This window comes from Diabrotica virgifera, chromosome 3 (assembly GCF_917563875.1).
Source record: "Diabrotica virgifera virgifera chromosome 3, PGI_DIABVI_V3a".
In the NCBI taxonomy this organism is placed as follows: domain Eukaryota; kingdom Metazoa; phylum Arthropoda; class Insecta; order Coleoptera; family Chrysomelidae; genus Diabrotica; species Diabrotica virgifera.
In genome coordinates this window covers 64395008-64411407 of record NC_065445.1, presented here as the reverse complement: position 1 = coordinate 64411407, position 16400 = coordinate 64395008, and the positions used below count along the sequence as shown (strand labels likewise).

Here is a 16400-nt window from a genome sequence, read left to right as displayed (position 1 = left end):
GTAGAATAATTGTGAAACATGTCGATTAATAGCTTAATTAGAATTTATTCAACTTGAGCAAACTTACTAAAATGCCAAATAGCGTTATTTCTAATTGAACTTCATAATGTTGCAATAGCTTTCTCGATTAAATTGTAGTTGTAAGCTTTCAAAGTATTCAAAGTTCAAAGTTTTGTTACTATGCAAAAAGGTAATAAACTTACCGATGAATTGTAGCATTTTGTGAGATTTTAAATTAGCTTTCCGGACTATTTTGAGTCGCAGTTTATTTAGAATAGTTACGTCATTAACAAGTGCGTAAGTCTTTGTTTGAAGCTACACCCAGTGTAATTATTGTCAGCAGCTGTCATTAAGGGCAGTCTATTATAAAATTTTACCTAACAAACACATGTAGTGTAATAATACAGTAGCTGTCAATAAAACCATATTTTTTACTCCACCACTTCAAAACATTTATTTATCATCGTCGGTCGAGAAGAAACGGACACAGGGCATTAGAAAACAATTAGAACCTTACATTACATCGAATTGTCCACTCTAATAAGAAAGTGCTCCCCAACTAAACGTTTCGCACCGGTCGGTAAAGAGGGAAGAGCTCAAAAGTTCCGCTCTTAAAGTGTTTCTATTACCTATATTTCTTACTTACACTATACTATACTCACGTGCAGAAACTTCTTACCTATGTGAAAGAACAATCGGATTAGTATCGGCGTGTAGAACTTGTACTAGAGAGTCAGATTGAATAAATCCCTTGATTTCATCTAGGACTAAACTCCATTCGATCTGATCGTCAGGCTCGTACGTACTCGTGTAATCGGCGATATGTCTGTCTAATTCTACTATTAATTCTCTAACTAACTTCATTCGTCTTAATAAAAGGCAAACGACTATGAATCGAGCATAGTATCTTAACTTCTTAACCATTAATTCAGACCTACAAAATATTATTAAAGAAAGAAGGTCCACTAAATTAGTACCTATTTTATTAATATTTGTGGAAGAAGAACAATAAATTAGGATGTTGACGGGGATGTCTCGTACCATCGTTTTTGGGTCTTCCTATGGGTCGCTTGGTGTTGGGCTTCTGTGTTTTCGCCCATTGCGCCATATAGTCTAGGCGCCAGAGGGGTCACCGTGTCCTTTTCAATTCTGATGGACAAACTAAACGGATTCTTATGGATTTTTGGCTGCTGATTACGAATTTCGAGGGTGGATTTCGATCCGAGTGGTCAAAAAATTGTTATAAGCAATTTAATTGTTTATAAGGCTCTGGCTCATAAACTAAAAGGGATAAAAAATGTTTCAAGTAAAATTTGTTGCTTAATAAAAAACGAAGAAAAAAACGTTTACCAAACTTAAATCCAACAATTAGAACTCAAGATATTGTAAAATTAGTGCACTATATTGCAAAATAAATATTTTTCGAAGCTTTATCGATTGTAACTCGGCTTCTACGCATGCAAATGAGCCTCAGTAGATTTCATTTTAAAGATTAATTAATAGGCTTCCAAACAGAGTTTGTTAGATTACTTTATCTTCGTTTGTTTTAAAGTTATACCGTTTGAAGTTATACTTTTCTTAAAAAAATTGAACATTAATTTATTTATAAGGGTTTCAAGCAAATTTAAGCTATAAACATTTATACTTTAATTAACAATAACCATAGAAGAACTCAAAAGAAACAATATGAGCTTAGAAAATGTTCGTAAGTTTATTTTTGGCCAAGATATCGATATTTTAATGGCGCGCTATGAGGCGCAAATAGACAATTATATTTACATTGCAGATGTAAAAAAGCAGAGATTCCCCCCCCTCGTATCTTTTGAACGGTTATACCTATAATAGTGAAATTTGGAGGGAGGAAATAAACGGACGTAAGCTTCTTAACTGGTCATGACAGGTGACGTAATTATGACAGATGACTTTACAGCGCCACTGTGACAGATCATTTTAAATGGGACCGTATGGCAAGTGATACCTCGTTTGAAAGGTATTGAAAATACCTATTCAGTCATACTTTGTTTGAGTTTAAGCTAATTTTGATGAATCAATTAAATAAATATAAAATTGTAGTTTCGAATTTAATTAATAAAAATTTAAAATTCCGCATATGATTGCTTGTCAAAAAGGTTGACGTTGACGTAAAAACTACTAGAGAATTGAAAAACGTCAACTTTTTTGACAAAAAAACCATAGGCTGACATTGGAATTTTTATTAATTAAATGCGAAACTACAATATTATATTTATTTAATTTATTCACCAAATTAAAATCAACCAAAACCCTAAAAAATGAGTATACCTGAATAGGTATTTTGAATACCTTTCAAACGAGGTATCACTTGCCATAAGGTCCCATTAAAAATTATCTGTCATAGTGGCGCTGTAAAGTCATCTGTCACTATTACGTCACCTGTCATGACTAGTTAAAAAGCTAACGTCCGTTTATTTTCTTCCTCCAAATTTCACTATTATAGGTATAACCGTTCAAAAGATACGAGGGTGGGGGTACGGACTTTTGACTAGCACTGTATACATAGAAATTATAATTTGAATCGAGAAGTTAGCGCGTGAACCTTTACGCTGTGAGCCGATCTTGCGCCTTAGAGCGCGCTATTAAAATATCGATATCTTGGCCAAAAATAAACTTATGAACATTTTCGTAAGCTCAAAATGTTCCTTTTAAGTTCTTCTATCGGTATTGTTAATTAAAGTATACATTTTTATAGCTCAAATTTGCTTGAAACCCTTATAAACAAATTAATGTAAATTTTATTTAAACAAATTATAACTTCAAACGGGTATAACTTTAAAACAAATGAAGGTAAAGTAAATTAACAAACTTTGTTTGGAAGCCTATTAATTAGGCTTTAAAATGAGACCTTTAAGGCTCACTTACATGCGTAGTAGCCGAGTTATGGTCGATAAAGCTTCAAAAAATACTTATTTTGCAATTTTCATTGTGTACTAATTTTACAATATCTTTAGTTGTAATTGTTGGATTGAAGTTTAGTAAACGTTTTTTTCTTCGTTTTTTATTAAGAACCAAATTTTATTTCAAACATTGTTTTTATCTCTTTTAGTTTATGAGCCAGATCCTTATAAACAATTAAATTGTTTATAACAATTTCTTCACCACTCTGATCGAAATCCACCCTCGAAATTCGTAATCAGCAGCCAAAAATTCATAAGAAACCGTTGATTTGTCTATCAGAATTGAAAAGGACACGATGACCTGTATTTGGCGCCTAGACTAATACGTTCAGAGTCGACGTCGTCGTGCTCTTTGTACATCTCACTACACTACGTCTTAAACGCCTAGCTCTCTCAATGTGTCGTGTCTTCGTTTCGTATTCTATCTCTGAGTGTGATACATCTTATGGATCTTAGGGTTTTCATCTCTGTTGTTCTCATTATTTGTTCGGTCTTTGCTGTATCGGCCCTTGTCTCAGCTGCGTATGTCAGTACGGGTCCATAGGTAGGAATATGAAGGCAAAATTATTTTACTATCAACTATCAGAAGCGTAGTAACACTGCACAAATATTTTTAAAGCTTTGGGATACAATTATTGTGCTATTATTAAACCCAAGAATAAAACTAAACGTACTTTTAACTTATACTACAACTCCCGCTTCCTGTTTCTCCTATATACCTTCTCGATTGAGGTTGGCCACCAATATGTGACACGTTTGTCTGTGTCCTAAACTTAACTCCGATGAATTAAATGGTTTTCTGTTGTGTGAGCGTACTCTTATCTACAGAGCCATGATTTTTCTTTCTTCCTATAATCCACTTACCTTCGATCTTGAGTTATGATATTATTTGAAATTGTTCAATTAAAATCAATCCACGATATGGGTATTTCAAGACAAGCCTAGGTCAATAAAAGTAGTACTGAATACTATACGATCATTTGCTTGCCAGAAGTGATTGATGAACTCTGCAAAAACAACCGGATTATCGCATCCTCTTGCATCAGTACAATGCCTACTATTATACGACTCGTATAACAATCGAGTATTTAACGGCGAAAAACATCGATTTGACAGGCCATCCTGCATACAATCCTGACTTGACACCATGTGATTTATTTGCGTTCCCGAGAATCAAAAACAAACTGCACGGTAAACGTTTTAAGATGCCAGATGAGGAAGTCGAAGCATAGAAAAATCACATTTCTGAGACATCTCTTTTAGACTGGCATAAATGCTTTCACGATTGATTTATACGAATGGGTATTGTTTAAAGGCTAATACTATGAAAAACAATAAAGCCGATTGTTTCCAAAATTAAGCTTTATATTATTTCCGCATAATTTCTAATGTTTATGCCTCGTAGCTAGAGAAATCAGAGACTACTAAAATAATGTAGCCAGTTCATCATCCCTCTACATAGTGGTCTTCATTTCTTAGTAAAAATAATAAAGCGTTTACATCTAATGCATAAAAAAATCCTTACCTATCTTCTTTTGCTGCTCTTGAATAATATGCACGACCGCGTATGGCAGCATAAAATGAGTATGCTTCATTTAGATAATTAGTTTCACTAGTTCTCAAGCTAAAAATAAACAATTATATTCACATAAAAAATTGATATAGATGATCTCAAACCCCTTTTTCAGTGCGTCATTAATTTTGACGTCATACAGGGTGTCTGCGTAACTTGAAACCATATGGGAAACTTCTTAAATATCAACTTTACGAAAAAAAGTTTTTCTTCCTAAAGTATGTCCAAAAATATGAATTTAGCTCAAGAGTAAAGTGCCTTTATATTGCACAATATCGAAAATTGTTATTAAGAAAAGTTGTTTGTAATTAAAAATTGTGTTATAATATGCATTTACACTCTTCTAATTGAAAAAAAAAATTTGAAAATTTTCCTCAAATTACGGATACCCAACATCATTTTTATTTAAGATAACTCCGTTATTATTAATTTTGCGAAAAAAGTTATTCTTTATAAAAATGTCTGAATAGTCAAAAAACTAAAAGATGCAATCATAAGATATCAATTGTTTTTCAATTCTATACCAGGTAGGTATGTCAAAAATATGAATTTCGCTCAAAAGTAAAATACCTTTATAGTTCACAATATTTCAAATTGAAGGATGCCATTGCATATTGAAACATAGTTTTTAATTCTGGACAACTTTTTATAATATCAAATTTCAATATTGTGAAAAATAAAGGCACTTTACTTTTCAGCAAAATTCATAATTTTTGACATACCTCGTATAAAATTGACAAAATTAATATCTTATAATCTTATTTTGGTTATGAGACTATGCAAAACTTTTTATAAAGAAAAACTTTTTTTCGTAAAGTTAATAATAACGGAGCTATCATAAATAAAAATGATGTTAAGTGTCCGTGATTTGAGAAAATTTTCAAAAAACATTTTTCAATTAGAAGAGTGCAAATGCAGATTATAACATAATTTTGAATTACAAACAACTTTTCTCAATGACAACTTTCAATATGGGCCACACGACCAATATGGTAGCGCAGTCTTCGTCAGACCAGATATCGACGTAGCATCCACATCTCTAACAGATCAAAATGACATCGAGATCCTCACAGTGGAGATAAAATCCTGTACAGTAACGTCAATCTACAAACCACCAAACGCTGACTTTGCTTTTGAGGAACCGAATAACTTTCAATCACAGCAAATCAAATTCGTACTGGGTGACTTCAACTGTCACAGTGTCGCGTGGGGTTACAACGAAACAGATTCCAATGGCGAAGAACTAGAAAAATGGGCTGAAAGCATGAACCTAAAACTTATTCACGATCCAAAGCAGCCTGCGTCGTTCAACAGCGGAAGATGGCGCAGAGGTTACAACCCAGACAATATATTTGTCAGCGACAGAATTGGAGACCAGGTGACAAAAATCGTTGGAAGCTCCCTCCCAAAGACACAGCACAGACCAATAATTTGTCTTTCCAACGCGGCAATCAGATACGAAATTGTTCCTTTCAAGAGAAGGTTCAACTTTACTAAAGCAAAATGGGAAAAATTCTCTGAAACATTGGATCAAGAAGTTTCCCAGCTAGAACCTTGCCCTGATTCGTACGATAAATTTGTAGAAATCGTAAAGCAAGTATCACGGAAATTTATCCCTAGAGGTTGTCGAACTGAGTACATAGCGGGGCTCAGTGAAGAATCTAAACCCCTACTGAAAAGATACGAACAGCTATATGAAGAAGACCCTTTCTCGGAAGCGACAATACAGGCTGGGGAGGAAATGTTACATGCGATATCCGCCAACAGAACGGAAAGGTGGTGCAAGCTGGTCACGAGTCTGGACATGAAACAAAACAGCAGACGTGCCTGGAAGCTGATTCGGAATCTTGGCAACGATCCCGCTGCTCCGGCAGTCAACATGACAGAAGTCACACCCGATCAGATAGCCCATCATCTTCTAATGAACGGTAAGACGACATCAAGAAAGAACAAGGTGAGAGCTCAACGGAATATCGACAAAGAAAGAGATGTTCTAGGTACCTCTTTTTGTCTAGAGGAGATGAGAGGCGCGATCCATCAAATGAAAGATAATAAAGCGGCTGGCCTGGACGACATACGAACAGAGCAAATAAAGAACTTTGGACTAAAAACCGTAGAGTGGCTCGTAAAAATGATGAATTGCTGCATCCGTACATTACAAATCCCCAAAATCTGGAGAAAAGCTAGAGTGGTAGCCCTCTTAAAACCAGGGAAGGATCCGGCGGATACAAAGAGTTTTAGACCTGTATCTCTCTTGTGCCACATTTTCAAGGCATTTGAAAGAATGATACTGAACCGGATCGCAGAATATGTGGAGACTAAAATTATTCCAGAACAAGCAGGATTCAGACCCGGAAAGTGCTGCTGCAGTCAAATTCTTAATCTCACCCAACATATTGAAGATGGTTTTGAACGGAAGGAAATAACAGGAGTAGCGTTCATAGACCTAACTGCCGCCTATGATACAGTTAACCATCAACGGCTACTCGCAAAACTCTACGAAACTACAAAGGATTTCCGACTAACAAGGTTAGTGAAATGCCTCCTCCAGAATAGACGCTTCTACGTAACGCTCCAGTCCAAGAACAGTCGGTGGAGGGACCAAAAAAATGGGCTACCACAGGGAAGTGTCCTCGCGCCGATTCTATACAACATATACACCAACGACCAACCCATACACCAACAAACAAAGCAATTTATTTACGCTGATGATACAGCGGTAGCAGCTCAGGGAAGAACCTTCAATGAAGTCGAAGTGAAACTGACAGATGCCCTGGGAGACTTAGCTCTATACTATGATAAAAACCATCTGAAACCCAATCCCACAAAAACCCAGGTATGTGCTTTCCACCTGAGAAACAAGCATGCCCGAAGGTCGCTGGAGGTGGAATGGCGTGGTCAGATGCTGGAACACAACAAGACGCCAAAATACCTTGGCGTCCGTCTGGATAGAACTCTGTCTTACCGATACCACTGTCAAGATGTCAAGAAGAAAATAAGTGCCAGAAATAATATCATCCGCAAGCTAACTAACACAAAATGGGGAGCACAACCACACACTCTCCGCACTTCTGCCTTGGCATTATGTTTTTCGGCCGCGGAGTTTGGAGCACCAGTATGGGCAAACTCTGCTCACGCAAAGAACGTCGACGTGGCTCTAAATGAAACGGTCCGTATAATATCGGGTTGCCTGAAACCGACACCTATCGAAGAGGTATACCCCATTGCTGGAATTGCTCCACCACCTATCAGGAGGAAGGTCACGTCAGAGATAGAACGGAAAAAGCAGGAGACGGACCGAAGACACCCCTTATATGACCACCAAACTCAGCCAAGCAGACTAAGATCTCGGAAAAGCTTCCTGAAAACATCAAGATCCATCCCCGAAGCGCCAGAGACGCGCCGAATACACCTATGGCAAGCGTCAGCTACCGCGACACATTTTCCTCCCTCAGAGGAAATGGCTGCTGGACACAATTTACCGTATCCGACTTGGAAAGCGCTAAACAGACTAAGAACGCGTTTCACGTTGTGCTAGTAACCTGAAAAAATGGGGATACCAGGAGGACGATACCTGCGACTGTGGCGCGGTTCAGACCAGCCGGCATCTGCTATCATGCACAGAGATGAGAGAGACCTGCACAGAACAAGACTTAATTATAGCAAATGACAGGGCCATCTATGTGGCCAACCATTGGAAATACAGAATTTAAAGTTGTTGGTGTTCCGGACACGGAAAGTAAGTAAGTAATGACAACTTTCGATATTGTAAAATATAAAGGCACTTTACTCTTGAGCGAAATTCATATTTTTTGACATACCTCGTATACCATTGATAAAATGTTATACCTGATGATTGCTTCTTAGGTTTTAGACTGTGCAGAGCATTTTATAATGAATAACTTTTTTTCGTAAAATTTATATTAAAAAAGTTTCCCATATAGACCAATCAAGTTAGTAAAAAATAAGCCGTTTTTCGACATAATTGAAAAGACGAGGTTTGATAGTTGAAATGTGTAGTATGAGATATTACAAAAAGGCTACCATCTTGGGATTCATCAATTTTTTAGTGGAACATTTTTTAAATAAACAATCAAAACGTCAAACTTAGTTTTTTGCTCATAACTTAAAAACTTGTTTATTTAGAAATTTGACATCCACAGGTAACTTTTTCAGAAAAAAAGATACATCAAATGAGATACACCAAATTAAAATCGGTTAATAAACAAAAAAGTTATTGCAAAACGGACGACAAAATCACTGTTTTTGAATATTGTTAATAAAATTTTTATTGTTTATTAAAATATCTTTAAATATACCTAAACTTGAGGGCATTATGGTGTTTGAATGGTGTGCAAAAAATGGTCCAAATCTGTTAAATAGTTTTTGCAAAATTTAATTTGTTTATAAAATTTTTTGAAAAACGAGCCAAGTTCTGAGGTTGGTCCAGTTAATATGGCTGAATGTATCTCAATAATCAGGGACTCATTTCCTTCGTTAAGATGTATACTAATACCCTATGAAAAAAAAAGTAAAAAAAATTACATGTACGTACACAAAATTATTTGTTAATAAATAGCAGTTTTTAAGCTTATAAACAATTACAATAATTTCGTAGAAATTAGATCAAATTAAATGGCAATAAATAATACTGAAAACTGGTTAAAATACACAACTTCTAAAAAAAATTTTTAGGTCCTACGACCCTTGGGGTCTGAGATAGCCCCTTTTTTTGAAAAAATCACTGTTACGTTAATTAACAACACTAAGATCTGAAATTAACCAATATTTTATAAGAAAAGTCAAAGTTTTTAACAAAGTTTTTTGCAAGAAAAAATGTTAAAAATTGTTTAAACAGTATTGTTCTAAAGAAAGAGTATTTTGCGTTCCGACTAAAGTAAAAAAAATGATGGGCGCAGCCGAATGAGAATAAATTCGCGGACTAACATTCGCTAGCGCTAGACCGTTGCAGCACATTTTTAACATTGACAGTATACCGGATTTGAAGCTTAATATTATATTTATATATTTTGGTAGAAACTTGAATTTTATGAATATTATTATGTTGCACATTTATTTAGTAAAATTATATTTTAAATAAATAAATTTAAAAAATAACAATAAAAAGGCCACAAAGTCAAAATATGCAACAGAAAAAAAGTTACGCGACCTTATAGACGAGTGGTACGTGGTACTCCCCCCCAAAAAACGCTCATTTCTCGAGATATCAACCACGGTGTGGTGAATGGCTAATTTTGGTCTTACTTTATACTTTTTATGGTGCTGAAAACGAAAATGAGTTTTATTTTGAATTTTAGATGGGGAAACATTGTCAAAATCGCCATTTTACCCTAAAAATAAAAAAAAAATGAAATCACGTTTTTCTTAAAATTAAAAGTTACACCACTTTTTTTCTATAAAACATTTTGTTCTCTGTACTCTAGATTTAAACTTAAAATTAATTAAACAGCTAAATTTCAAATTTTGTTACTCAACTTTTGCGATTAAACTTTGGAATTCAAGAATCTGCACCTTTTACTTCAAACAATTTATAACTTTCTTTATGGCAAGACAGAAATATTGAAGCAGGTCCCATTGTCTTCAGAAAGGTGAGAAATATATACTTTAAAAATATCAGAAAAAAATATTACAATGGAACAGAGTTGTAGCAAATTAAACTCAAAAAAACGTGATTTTTTTTTATTTTTAGGGTAAAGTTGCGATTTTGATAATGTCCCCCCACGTAAAATTCAAAACAACCCCAATTTTAGTTTTCAGCATCATCAAAAATATGTATAAAGTATGACCAAAATTAGTATCAGTATCTCGAGAAATAAGCTTTTTTTGGGGTGTGCCGCTCGTCTATAAAGTCACATAACATTTTTCCTATTGCATATTTTAAATTAAATTGTTTTGGAAAACTTCTTCATAAATTATATTTTATTTCTGTGTTAATTAAAATTATAAACTAAAAAGTTTGTCACTCAACTTTTTTAAGTAAACATGAAACTAACGAAATCTGACGACAAAATGTTTAAAAATTAACAACTTCTCTTTTAACGTGTTGAGTCATTTTGGACATATCTCATTGTTATCTAAATGCTTCAAAGATAACACAGTAAAATTTTCAAAAGGAAATATTTACAGCGACCAAAAATACAGTGAGTTAAAATTGAAAAATCATCAAAATTGATTTTTCGCATTTTTGCATAAAATTTGATTTTTGAACATGTTCCACTAATTCTAGAAAGAAATTAACTCCATATTCGGATTCAGAGACCTCGAAAACATAAGAAATGACAAAAATTTGTCATTAACCTTAAAGTGGATTTTTGTGGTCGGGATAACGTAATTTTTATAGTTGCTGCCGCATGCCGGTCGCCAACCGCTCCCACTATTCAGTCAGTCGACTACACCCGCTATTTTTTACTTTAGTCGGAACGCAAAATACTCTGTGTTTATAACACTCCTATTTAAACAATTTTTAACATTTTTTCTTACTAAAAACTTTGTTAAAAACTTTGACTTTTCTTATAAAAGATTAGTTAATTTCAGCTCTTAGTGTTGTTAATTAACGTAACAGTGATTTTTTCAAAAAAAAGGGGCTATCTAAGACCCCAAAGGTCGTAGGACCTAAAAATTTTTTTTGAAAGTTGTGTATTTTAACCAGCTTTCCGTATTTTTTAATTTTTTATTGCCATTTAATTTGATCTAATTTCTACGAAATTATTGTAATTGTTTATAAGCTTAAAAACCGCTATTTATTAACAAATAATTTTGTGTACTTATATGTAATTTTTTTTTACTTTTTTTTTCATAAGCTGTTAGTATACATCTTAACGAAGGAAATGAGCCCCGGATTATTGAGATACATTCATCCATGTTAACTGGACCAGCCTCAGAAATTAGCCCGTTTTTCAAAAAATTGTATAAACAAATTCAATTTTACGAAAACTATTTAACAGATCTGGACCATTTTTTGCACACCATTCAAGCACCATAGTGCCCCCAATTTTGGGTATATTAAAACGTATTTAAAAAAACAATAAAATTGTTATTAACTATATTCAAAAACAGTGATTTTGTCATCCATTTTGTAATAACTTTTTTGTTTATTAACCGATTTTTATTTAGCGTATCTCATTCGATGTACCTTTTTTTTCTGAGAAAGTTACCTGTGGACGTCAAATTTCTAAATAAACAAGTTTTTAAGTTATGAGCAAAAAACTAAGTTTGACGTTTTGATTGTTTATTTAAAAAATGTTCCACTAAAAAATTGATGAATCCCAAGATGGTAGTCTTTTTGTAATATCTCATACTACACATTTCAACTGTCAAACCTCGTCTTTTCCGTTATGTCTAGTAAAAACCTAACTTGATTGGCCTAATATGGTTCCAAGTTACGCAGACACACTGTATATGGTTTTAAGAATATCGAGAATCGCTGCAATACATTTTAGTTAAATCTGACAGTTGTCATAATATTTATATTTATGTTTATATAAATATAAATATTTATATAAATATTTATATAAATATTTGCCAGAATATTAATATTATTTAAAATATTTTAAGGAAAAAATTGATAAAAATAGAATAAAATTTCACTATACAGTGTCCGAATATACCAATCACATAAAATATTTTATCGCCAACCGTCATTAAAGTCATTCATTATTGTACTCATTTGAAGCTATTTGCGGCAGTAAAGTAACACTTTATTGTGCTGAAATAAGAACTTTACTTTACCTGCCGCGATTAATCAAATTATCTGAGATTTAATGTAAGCGGTCGATGGCAGTAATCGATTATTTGAGTGAACTTAAAATTGATTTACTTTAATTATTAAAAAAATATTGTAGAAAATTTACGTTATTATTAATTATTATTATGCCAGAAAGTGAAATTCTGTAGTATTTTGCAATTATATTCACAAAACATAAATCAAAACTTTACAGATTTAGTAAGTAGGTACTTATTCAATATTGATTACTTGAACAACTATCGATTAAACAACGAAATCGGTCATCATGCAAAAGCATTCTGTCATCGTCATTACTGTCATACGAAATTTTTATTTCGTCATTCACATTGTCTGTTACTCGCCTCGCTCGCTTCGCTCCCTCTGCTCGTAATATCAGACTCGCTCGATAAAGAGTCACTTTACTGACTTGGTACATAAATAACTATATATTTACGTCGTTGACACATTTCTAACCTAGAATTACAATTGCCATTTTATCCGTTAAAATTGTGAAATCTAATATCACAATAGATTACTTTTGTTTCAAATTATCTTTTTTCACTTCATGGATTGGTTACCTATTTAGAGTATTGTAATTATGAACCAATTATACATCTATAAGTTTAAGTAGCTTTAATATGGAAATATACCCTTCAACGAATACATAATTTTCTAAATTCTATGTGTAATAAGCACGGACGTACGTTTTTTTTGTCACTTCGAACTTAATGCATTAGAGCGAATTCGAAAAACTATGACGCACTGAAAAAAGGGTTTGGGACCCACATATTAATATTGGTGAATAATCGCATTAGACCAGGGCATTTAGCATAAAATAAGTCTATTTTTAAATACAGCTCCTAGAGTTATGTTATGAGCTCCTTATTATGTTCAGGATGATGCCAGCAAAAAAGTATACTACAGAAAAATAGGTGGAAATGCATAGATGCATTTTAAAGTGCATAAAATGCATCCAAAATTGCATATCCATGTCAAAATAAGTATATTAAGGGCCAGATTTTGTTACTCGGGGGTTTTTGGGGTCGCTGAAGACGAATAAGCCATCAGAACCGACCACTGAATCACCTGGTGCCCACGTTCACTGCTAACACACGTTTCGAGGGTTTTCGGCACTAAATTGATACAAATAGATTACTTGGAGATTCTTGGAGTCGCTGAACACGAATACGCCATCAGAACTAACCCCCCGTTGAATCTGGTGGCAAAAACCCTCCAAACTTCATAAGATAACATGCGTTAGCAGTGACCTTGGGCAACGGGTGGGCCAGAGATCTGTTCTGATGGCGTATTCTTATATAAAGACCCCAAAAACCGCCTAGTAATCCATTTTGCTTGTATTCAATGCCGAAAACCTTCTAAACTCTAGAAGATGACGCGCCTTAGCAGTGACAATGGGCACCAGGTGCTCCGGGGCTCAGTTCTGATGGCGTTTTCGTATTTAGTAACCCCAAAAACACCTTGGTTAATCTGTTTGCATCAATTTAGTGCCGAAATCCCTCGAAACTCCAGAATATGACGTCACCCTATATACCAGATGCTCCTGGTGTCGGTTCTGATGAGTATTTGTTTTCAGCAACTCCAAAAACCATCCAAGTAATCTATTTGCATTAATTTAATGCCGAAACCCTCGAAACTCCAACAGATGACGTGCCTTAGCAGTGACACTGGGCACCAGGTGCTCCGGAGGTGGGTTCTGATGGCGTATTCGTGTTCAGTTACTCCAAAGACCTCCAAGTAATCTGTTTGCATAAATTTAGAGTAGATAAGCCTCCAGATAACGTGCCTTAGCAGTGACCCTGGACATCAGGTGCTACGGAGGTCGGCTTTGATGGTCTAGTCGTATTCAGCGACCTCAAAAACAAAATATTGCCCTTAATTTGCTTATTTTGATATGTTTATGCACTTTTGATTGAATTTTATGCACTTTAAACTGCAACTATGCATTTCCACCCATTTTTCTATAGTAGACTTTATTCCTGGCATTATTCTGAAATTCTGAACACAATGCAAAAAGTTGCATGTCTGTAGGTGTCATTTACAAATCGATTTATTCCAGTGTTTTTAGTGCTGAATGCCCCGGTCTACATAGAAATTATTACAAAATTTAGAGGGGAAATCTAAGGAACTGAACATACAAAATTGGAACAAAACAGTACAGCTATGTAGAAACAAAAATTAGGAATGATGACGATAACAGTAATCCGTGTATTTCATGTAAATGAAAGTGCGTCATTAAAATATATAATTTACTATTTTTATTGGAAATAAGCCACAAGTTTACGTTAAAATAAGTTTCTTTTGACTTTTCGATTAAAGGTCGAATCATATTATGCGTTCGGGCACGTAGCGTTTCGTTTTCGAAAAATATAAAAACCTGATTTAACAAAGAGTTGTCTGATACTATACGCTCCGTATACTATGAATTGTTCATATTTAAAACCATAAAAACAATATTTTTCGTAAACGAAACGCTACGTGCCCGAACGGATAAATATGAATCGTCCTTAAAAGTATAGTTATATAAAATCACTGTACAAAAGTAGGGATGACGGTTTTTAACAAAAAACCGGTTTTCGGTTATACCGTTTTTTAAATTACGGTTTAACCTGGCGATTATACTCGGTCAAAAAAAAACCGGTTATTCTAAAAACTGGTGTTCGGGTTTTTTAATCAATAGTCAATACTCAATAGGTTAAAATGTTACAATTATATTACACTTTAGTTTACCCAATTTTCCTCCTAAGAAATTCCCCAACCATTTCAATATAAAAATTTTTTCAGACTCTTTCAAATTAGCAGTCTTTTCCAATTCTTTCAAATTACCCTAAAATTGGTCAAAATACCCCAATCTGGCAATTCGTCGCTCGGTGTAGACGGGGCGCGGCGTCGGCGTTGTTTTGCGTTGTGTCAATTAAGAAATTTCCAAAAGTGATGTTGCCTTCTACCGATTATTCGGTAGATCTACCGAATTTTATACCTATCTACTGAAATGCCCCTTGGATCTACCAAGTTTAAAAAATATCACAATGCGCTAGGTTATATTCTACTTAAAATTAAATTAGGTAGCCCAAATTATCTTTTATTTTTCTATTACCATTAAAAAATTTCAGTAGTATTTTTAATAGGTTTGTATAATACCAAGAATTATGTATTGTTTAAATTCATAATCGTATTTTGGTATTCATAATCATAACATACAAGAGTCTCAAGTATTGAAGTATAAAAAATTATACTCGATGATGGTTGGGTACTACTTCAACCAGATCACTTAAAGTTTTGTGTAAATATTTTGGTCTAATTACCTATTTCCAAACTATAATAAAACTTAATTGTTTTATGATGTAGCACTTTGGTTCAGTTCTTTATTTATTAAAATTTGAACTATGGTTATTTGGAATAATTACTTAGCATATTTATTATAATATCTGACTGGCATCGAAAATAGATAGAAATCTCTTCATGTTTTCTCTGTATAAATTATTTTTTTCAGAGGTAAATTTATCGGTTTTTCACCGGTTATTACTTTAAAAAGAAAAAACCGGTTATAACCGGGACAAAAAAACAACTGGTAAAACCGGTTATTACGAAGTAAAAAAACCGGTTTTAGGTTATAACCGGTAGGTTTTTCCCATCCCTATACAGAAGCTGAAGGAATCAAAAAGATCGACAACATTTACGAAAAATCTTAAATTGATCAGGTCTTTCAAACACTATTAAATTTTACAAAGCGTTTATCATTTACAAAATATTTCAAAAACATTAGTACCATTGAGATAAATTTGAAACATTTAGAACTGGCGCCTCCGGCAAATTTTGAAATAAGTTTTAGAACATGAAAACTCGTTTACTTCAGTACCGAACAACTATTCCGATTAGCAGAAGACCGTGAACAACTCGCCGATGTAATTGCTAATGTTGAGTTAGGGAGACCTAATATGGCATCGAAAGAAGAAAAATACAATACAGTAGCTGCTGAATTAGTATAAATAGGTGAATTGTCACCCAAAATATTTAATATGAGACATGAAAAAAAAAAACAAAAAATATGAGACATAAAATTGTAGGAATTTAGATTAGAAGCCAAAGGAAATTTAAATAGACGGTAAAATATAAACAACTCACGTTTAGC

General features: G+C 33.8%; 1 protein-coding gene across 1 annotated transcript in view; it reads right to left on the bottom strand.

Annotated features, from left to right (window-relative positions):
* LOC114337890 (protein SCAI) overlaps nucleotides 1–16400 on the bottom strand; it is a 66409-nt gene that overhangs the window by 36051 nt on the left and 13958 nt on the right. The window contains exons 3-4 of the mRNA XM_050645135.1: nucleotides 4459–4557; nucleotides 680–934 (exon numbers count right to left, since the gene is read on the bottom strand). Coding sequence (XP_050501092.1) covers nucleotides 680–934; nucleotides 4459–4557 — 354 coding nt within the window. The remainder of the gene's footprint in view (nucleotides 1–679; nucleotides 935–4458; nucleotides 4558–16400) is intronic.